Raw genomic sequence first — 8,431 nt, 5'->3', positions numbered from 1 at the left:
TAAGAAAGGCTCAAATATAATTTGTGGCTTTGAAGATGAAATATTCCCCTCCAACTGGATTCTGTCTACAAGCTGGCGGGCTGAATGTTGCTGTAGGACAGGAGGTGATCTGTTACATCTTCTCGTTTTCTGAAATGTCCAGGCAGTGAAGGTGTAAAATTATTCTGCTCTTGAAGTTCTTTTTTTTGTATGCAGCGTTTATTTTCTGGCTGGAACATCCTGGACTTCAGGTAACATAAACTTACTATACACACACAACAATCCTGTCTCTTTGTATTATATGCGATACAGTCAGACTTTTTAAAGTTTAGATTCACTTAAAGATTTAGTGTTATTTCAGCATCTTCCAGATTACTCCAAGTAACCCAAAACTCATCATTGCATTATGGGGCTGTTCTACTGGATAAAGCAAATAAAACCATCACAAAAACAACAAACACAAAACAACAACAAAACAGCAAACAAACAAAAACCCCAAACAAATTGCAGCCTCATGTTAAATGAACAGTTTCCTGGAGGTAACTGGATGTTACAGTCTTACTAGTCATTTTTATTAGGTTATATACATAGAGGTAAGTGGTACAGTGAAGTCTGTGTGCTAGAGGACAGATTTCAAGTTCACTTCTTTTGAAGCCATTGATTTGTCAACTAAAAAAATCTAACTCAGCCGACTAGTGCAAAAAGCCAATGCATTGGGGTAGAGATAATTTTAATACATTTTTATACGTCCTATACAAGAGAGATTGAAAATTTAATTACTCGCTAGTGTTTCAGAGGATTGATTTCCTTTTCAAGCTATCTGATTTCTCAATAACCAAGATTCAGTATCATACATCAATTATTTATTATGGTTTGAAAAATGATTGAAAATGATCATTTGAGTCTGTACTTATGTTCTTTGAAGGCATAGCTGCACCCTTTTGGGGGAAACTTGTTTTGTACAAATATTTGCATGAAGGCAGCAGCATCCTGTAGCCATGAAATATTAAGCTATGTACATTGACATAATCTTCATCTTTACACACTGAGAGTAGGATCTTGATTTTTAGCTTTATAGGCCAGCCTGCAGTAGAAAATGTCTCTTTGCACTGTAATTTATATGGGAAGCATAGTGAGAAAATAAATATAGATGAATGTGATAATAGTTAAGTTTACTCTTCATACATTTTTCAGAAGTGTCTCTGTTGCTGCTCAGTCTTCTATTTTCAGTTTAAATTCCACTTTTCCTTCATACGGATCATAAACATTATCATAGGTAATTCCAGCTCCAATGATTTTGCACACTATTTTAAGTTCTACATTCCTCGTAATGTTGAGAAATTTCACAGCTACTAAGGGATTGCTGTAGCTGGGCTAGGAGGAGAAATTAAAAAAAAAAATTAAAAGAAAATATTTAAATTTTACACTACCAGTTTAAAAAATGAGGTGTTGAAAATAGCCTCTCCAGTGCTCATAGGATTGCAAAGATGCTCCATATGTTTCACCTTACATAAAGAGAAAGAAAAGTGAAATACAGAGGCACCCACCTGAGCCTTTTTCCCGTAGTAGGGGAAGTAGTGCAGGTTGAAGGTGCCATTCACGGGGTAGTAGTCCACCTCCAATGGGCGAGACTCCTCACTCTGTTTATAAAACAAGAGAAGAAGATGCTCTGTTGGTGAGGAAACCATCGACCAGCCCGAGGCAAGCGTTGTAGGGCTGCTAAGTGTGTGTTAAAGCTCAACTTCAGCAGGCTGTTTAGCATCAGTCTTATTTTTCAAATAAAAGTGGGAATCTCCCGCTGTCGCTATTGCCAAGAAAAGCAGGCAAGTGTCCTTTGGTAGCAGCTGGGAATTCACTGAGTCAGACCTGCTGAGAGCCTGGGGGAGCTGCACTGAGGTGTGAATGTCACTGCAGGGAGCTGAAAGCAAACAGCAAACGTTCTCTGCAGCCCGAAAATGAAAATTTTCAGGTGATTTAAAATAAAGCAAACTTGGAGATTTTTTCCTTAGCATGTCAGCTGGTGTAAGAACTTGCGCAGAACTGAGACTATTCCAAGTATTTGGGATCTGATTTTCAGTTAAGGGATTTTTTATGATTTTCAGCTAGGGTGTTTTTTCTGGTCACCACTGCACTTTCTTGCTCTCAAAGCTGCAGTGCTTGAAATGTGTGAGACCTCAGCCTCATACCCTTACCACGTATGTGCAGTTCACCCTTGGTGCAGTGCCCTTGCCGGGGTAAAACTTGATAATCTGAAAAAGAAAACACATTTGGTCATCTTGGAAATTGTTTTGAGATAAAACTGGGCAATCAATTGAGAGCTGAGCTTCAAAGGATGCTTAATATGTTCTTGTATAAGACTCAAACAAATAATCTCCTTTTTGTAGGGGAAAAACTGTTGTGGCTGGATATTCAGGCGTTACCAGGTGTCTCTTAAAGTTGTTAATTGTGTGTCAGTAAAGAAAAGCTGAATACCCCTTCTTTTGATCTTATCTTTCTTCGAAGACCTTGGTTTTGGCAGAAAAACCCTTGGGTTGGTTTGATCTTACAAAACTATTGGTGTTGCATCCTGTAGAGGCAACAGTGAAAGGAGGTGAAGCCCCCTGGTCACTATCCACATGTTTTCCCTGCTGCAGATGGCACCCAGTCTTGCTAAAGAAGGTATTTTCGGAAAAAGTTTGTTTCACCAGCCAGAATCAGGGGCACAGCTCCTCTCTTGCTTAAATTTCAATTTTGGAAATGCCTAAGGTGAAAGCCAAACAAAAAATGCAGTGGTGTCAGTGGTTATCAGAAACTGGAGGGGAATTTGAGCTCTTCGCTTTCTACCAAAACTGAATCAGAAGGCTCAGAATTGTACCTCCCAAAAAATATAAAGTGTTTATGCCTTTGTCTACATCCTGAAAAAAAATTAAAACATTGAAAATTTCCTTTATTCATCTCCAAAAATGTGATGGTGGTTTTCCCTGAGAAAAAATATCCACCAAGTTTGAATTTTGGTTTTATAGGTTCTTCTGAAGATTTTCGTTGCTGCCTGAAGAAATAAGATACTACGTCTCTGAAACCACATCAGTTTAATGTCACATCCTGGTGCTTCAGCTGAAGGCACTGGGCTGTGGTATTGCAGGAGGAAACTTCTGGTGCTAGTTTGTGGGATGAGAGCCCTACAGAGGCACAAACTAAACTAAACTAAGCTGTAGAGAGTCAGTTCAGAGGTCACTGCCCTATGTTGCTTTCATAAGAATGCTGAGAAAGTCTCAGGATTTCCCTGGTAACTCTAGAGCTCTGTCTGACACATGATTTTTGATTCCCAGTAGAAAGCAGAGTTTAGAACCCATGGCAGCAGAAACACAGCAGGTCCCCAGTGGAGACTCAAGCTACTCTTATTTTTTTCTGCTCAGCACCTTGAACTTGTACTTACCCTGTTCATTTTTATAATAAAACAGGGTTTTCCTTCTGGGTATCCGAAAGTTGGGTCTGTGATGCCAGAGCAGTTTTGAAGCATGTCTGAGGTAAATTTGCAGGATAGTTTTGTTTTATTCGGGCCATCAAAGGTGTCCTGGATGAAGTATGTATTGTTGGTGCAGTTGATGTTCAGATGCTGAGCAGCTGGTGTATATGCTAGATGTGTGAAGGAAGAAAGAAAAAAATCCCCTCTGAAGCTTTTCATATGCAAATTATACATCCCAACATCAGGCTGGAGATTCTGTCATGGGAGACTGTACTTCAAGTGAAGCTGGGATTAGATGGAACAAGGGAAGTTTAAACTGTAGAGGGGTTTGGTTCAGTTTTGCTGTGGTTTTTTAATATCCAAGCAAAGCAAAAGAAAAGAGATTGAATTAAGACTGGCAGCATGTGTTGATAGCTCCATATAAAGTCAATTTCAAATACAATTTTTCTCAATATGTGTGTGAGAAACATGAAGAATTATAATATTAGGGCTCAATAGGAATATAAATATGCTAAGACATGAACAGGCAAATGGAGCACATAACCTACTTTGACTTTATTCCCTGAAGACACCGTGCTTTATGCGATTTATTATGGCACTTTGATGTTTGTAGTCATAGACAAATTAATTAGATTAATTTAGATGAGACTAATTTTGAAGACCTTTTGTCCTCCCTTTTCCTTCAGACTTTCTATTGGTCTATTTTAGTAAGGATGTTTAGGATTAAAGGAAGTAAAAACCCTGAAGCAGAGCCTGGATTTTTATAGATGTGTACATACGTTTGATTTATAGATTCATGAGGTGATTTGCTCATCCCTTTCAGAAGATGCACTTTCCACTCAAAATCTGTGATTTGAGAAGGACAAATGTAAAATGGAAGCACTGACTTAAGGTCCTCAGACCTAGTGTGGGAGATAAGGCAGCACCTTTTTTCAGTATTACACAAGAATTTCATTTTTACCTGTCAGAAAAGTGTGAAGAGTTGTCACTAAACCTTCCCAGGTCTTGTTGTCAGATACATTGTAATAAATTCGTAGTCCTCTATCCCCATAAACATCGGGTCGTATGGTTACACCTTCACCAGGAGGAAAGGAGAAGACAAAGCACAGGAGAGGTGCCAGGCACAGATTTGTTTATTTAAATTGACAGTAGCAATTATCCTGCATCAAGACTCATTGTAAATGTAGAAGACCCTCCAGCCTTTTTGGGGAAGATTTAACCACGTTAACCATGTTAACAGAAATCACCTCAGCTATGAGCTGTTCATCCAAAACCCTAAAGCCTGTGCTGCTGCTGAATTATTTTCTTTTCACATATATCCATGCTGTTACAAGAACAGCTTGTAAAATCATCCCAGCAATTGCACTGGATTTCCCCAGGACTTGTCAGCAGTAACAGTCACATTGGGTTAAAGCAAGAGATCATATGGCAGCATAAGAAACAGCTTTTGAAAAAGCCACACATAATATGTCACAGGAATTATTTTCCCAGCAAACACCAAACTTGCTGAATACTGGCAGCAGAAGCTTCAAAATACAAAAGCATCTGATGGAATAATTTTTAGGGCTATTTTTTTCCCTCTCGCTGTGGAAAGCAGCCATTGGGGTGTGGAGTTTTAGCAGTGCACTGATGGTCTCTGAGCATCTCATACAAATCTGTATTCCTAATCCCATATCTTTGTCTTATTTTTACTTCCTTGACTACTGGAGCAGCACATCCTGCTGGTCAGGTATTCCTGCTTTACCAGGGACTTCCCATGGTGCTGGCAAGTATGGAAATACCCACCCCAGGCTGCTCAGCCCATCACTTCTACACCTTGCTGGGCACCCGAAAGCCCTTTGTGGTGCTTGGGGGTTTGGAGTAGAACCTAGGACTTTCCCAGGGACTGACCCCTGCCCATGGGGAGAGAAGGTGACCTGCTACAGGCAGACACTGATATCCCAATAGCAAGATGAAATAAATTAATATATATATACATTAATTGTTCATATTCTATTTTCATAAATATATGGATATAAAAGTATATTAATATATCAATATGTAAATAAATGTGCCGGATTTTTTTTTAAACCTGAAAGTGTTTAACTTTCAGAGGTTAAACTTTGCGGGGATTGTCTGGGCAAAATTGACCTGATTTATTCCACGTTGGTCTCCCCTCAGCCCTGGGTTCTCCCAATGCCTCTCAGCCCAGCCCAGCCCCACGCAGCTGCTATGGGACCCTGGCAGTACCTGGGGATTTCAGCTGGTCTTGGTAATCCGGCTCGTAGGGATTAATTGTCCTCATTAAACAATAAATGGAGAGCGCGAACAGCCCTGACATCACCACGTAGAAAGCCAGGTAATAGAGGCTGATCCACACTGTGGGAAAGAACAAGGGCAGAATTGCAAATTTTGAGCAAGACTGTGCAGTGCTCTCTCTGCAGCCATGATGATCCTGGCAGCAGCAGCTGTCTCCTTTCCACCCTTGTCCCCATGGAAGTTCTCCTTGTAAAGGGACAGGTGCTTTGGAGCATTGTCTCTACACTCAAAAAATATTCTTATAGAAAAAAATGTATAGTTCTACAAGGATTTTTGAAGGAGTTGGTGCTGAGCCCAGATTATTTAAAGCTTAAAGGCTATATGGCATCTTGAAGTAATTTCACATATTAAAACCATTTCTCTACTTATTACACATGAACTAAGTGGCACAGATGATGAGGTGTCTTTTTGACAAACTCAAGTTGTTCCTTGTGTTATTTGGATGACAGATGACAATACTTCAGGCGTGTTGGTTCAGACCCATATTATTTCACTGCCTTATACAGCTGAAATCACCACCAACAAAATGTGCCATCTTGCTGCTTTATTCTGCTGTGAGATGATGTGCAATTAATGTTTTCTTTCTGTCTGTATGTGTACCTGGCTGGTGCTGTACAAGCAGCCAGTGGTTGTTCTGGAGGGGTGCTATTAGAAACCTCTGCTTGTAATCAGAGAGGCCCTGTAGCACCTTCTTCTCTACCAACTGGAAAGGCAATTTCAGTTGCATTGTCTGTAAAATTCTGGTTTTAGGAGTAGCCAATAAACTACGTGCACAGGCAGGAAAAATCACTTGGAAACTTGCAGCTACTCCTACAGTCTATGGGAAGAGTATGGATCTTCCTTACAATGGTCCTGGCTGCCCTTCCCAGAATGTGGATCATAATACAGATCATTGTTGTAGACCCAAGTTTGGCTTTGGGAAGGGAGGCTCAGCTGAAATACTTGCTAGTATAAAATACATGCTGGTATGAAATAGCTGCTAGTATGAAATACATGCTAGCATGCAGTGATAAAAAACAAGATCTACTGAGCAGACAATAATTCAGAAAGGAATTTCAGAAAAAACCCCTTGTTTCCAAAGAATTGGAAAAACTCACCAATTAAGCAAATTTCTCCACGTACCTGAACCCCCTTTTCATTAACAATGTCAAAACCACACTGTAACCGTCACCTCTAGCTAATAATAAGTTTCCTGTTAACGTGTTAATTTTTCTTCTTTTGAAGTATTTGGTTCAAAACCACTTTGAAGTCATACATTTGCAGGGACTGCATGGATCAATGTTTTGATTTACTTGATCCAGCTCATAGAGCTGCCCAAAAAAGTGGCTGAGAAGCACAAATGAGAACTGCTGGCTTCAACACACCTACATTGTGTCTCACTTATTAGGACAACATCCCCTCCCCACAGTTTTTAAGTATACCAGAAGGAAGAGAGGAGTCTTGCACATGGAAACCTACCCCAGTTAATTAAGGACCTTCCCAGGAAGAGCTTTGTTTCTGGATTCCAGACAAAACGACGGAAATCTGCCATACGCTCACTGCAGGTCTTCTTTTCATTTAAAGTTGCCATTTTCTCAGAAAAGTTCCCAAAAATGTGTCCTCCTTGGAAACTAAGAAATTCAACTAATGCCCAAACAGTCGACCAAGAAAAAGACTTTGGGTTTTATACCTTCTTCTCCACTGAAGGTCACTGAGATTGCTTCCTGTGCCAATGAAAGCCACTGCTCACCACTATCAGCCTTTATAAAGGATGTTGATAATGCTGGCAAGGGAAAGTTTGTTCCTATCAAATGCCCTTCCCCTTTCTCTTGACTGCCTTAGCAGGTCAGCAGAGTTACGCATTTTGCGAAGTGCCCCTAGGGTTTGTGATAGACTCTGTGTGATAGCTGTTATCAGAGCAGATAAAGCAATGGAGAACTTGCTTCTCTCTGGGTTTTCTTTTTTTTCCCCCTTTTTTTTCCAGGTAATCTGCAATACAGTTCTCCCACTACAATGTGTAGTCGTTTGTTGGGACACAGGGTATTTGCAGGCTGGATGGTTAGAAAATAAGTAATTACTTGTTAAATATGCAATTACTTTTGGAAGCTATTTGCAAGCAGATGGAAGACGAGAAGGTGGTTGGGATTTACCAAGGGTGCACTACATCCATCAGTCTGTGAGACAAATGGACTGGTTGGGCAAACATGGAGGCTTTCCAATCCCACATCACCCAGCTTGACATCCACAAAACTGGTGACACAGCAGCAGGTGGGGACCTGTGCTTTGGCTTGGGAAGGGCCAGGGGATAGATGGCAGCTGGATGACAGCTGGGGCCACAGTGCAGCATTCAGTACGTGGACATCCAGCTGCAAACAGTATGGAGTAGTGTCCCTGAGGGGCCAGTACTGATACTGGGTCACAGCCCAACTCAGTCAAGCCAGAATCATAGAATCACAGAATGATTGGGTGGGAAGGGACCATAAAGATTAGTTCCAGCCCCCTCCATGGACAGGGCCACTTTCCACTAGACCAGCTTGCTTAGCGATCCATCCAACCTGGCCTTGAACACTTCCAGGGATGGGGCACCCACAGCTTCTCTGGGCAATCAGTTTCATTGTCTCATCACCTTCACAGCAAATAATTTCTTCCCAGCATCTGATCTACACCTGCTCTCCTTCAGCTTAAGGCCATTACCCCTTGTCCCTGAGCATGCCATAGGTCTCCCCTGTT

General features: G+C 40.9%; 1 protein-coding gene across 1 annotated transcript; it reads right to left on the bottom strand.

The window, feature by feature from the left end:
- Window positions 1-1,191: 1,191 nt before the first annotated feature.
- ATP4B (ATPase H+/K+ transporting subunit beta) lies at window positions 1,192-7,292 on the bottom strand. The gene is made up of 7 exons (XM_088160131.1): window positions 7,181-7,292; window positions 5,654-5,782; window positions 4,386-4,499; window positions 3,395-3,594; window positions 2,172-2,228; window positions 1,527-1,619; window positions 1,192-1,353 (listed from the first exon to the last, which is right to left on the bottom strand). Exons 1-7 carry the CDS (start codon window positions 7,290-7,292, stop codon window positions 1,192-1,194), a joined length of 867 nt encoding a protein of 288 aa, XP_088016257.1.
- Window positions 7,293-8,431: the final 1,139 nt, after the last annotated feature.

Source organism: Sturnus vulgaris, chromosome 2 (genome assembly GCF_052056855.1).
Source record: "Sturnus vulgaris isolate bStuVul1 chromosome 2, bStuVul1.hap1, whole genome shotgun sequence".
NCBI lineage: Eukaryota > Metazoa > Chordata > Aves > Passeriformes > Sturnidae > Sturnus > Sturnus vulgaris.
This window is presented reverse-complemented; position numbering and strand designations above follow the sequence as displayed.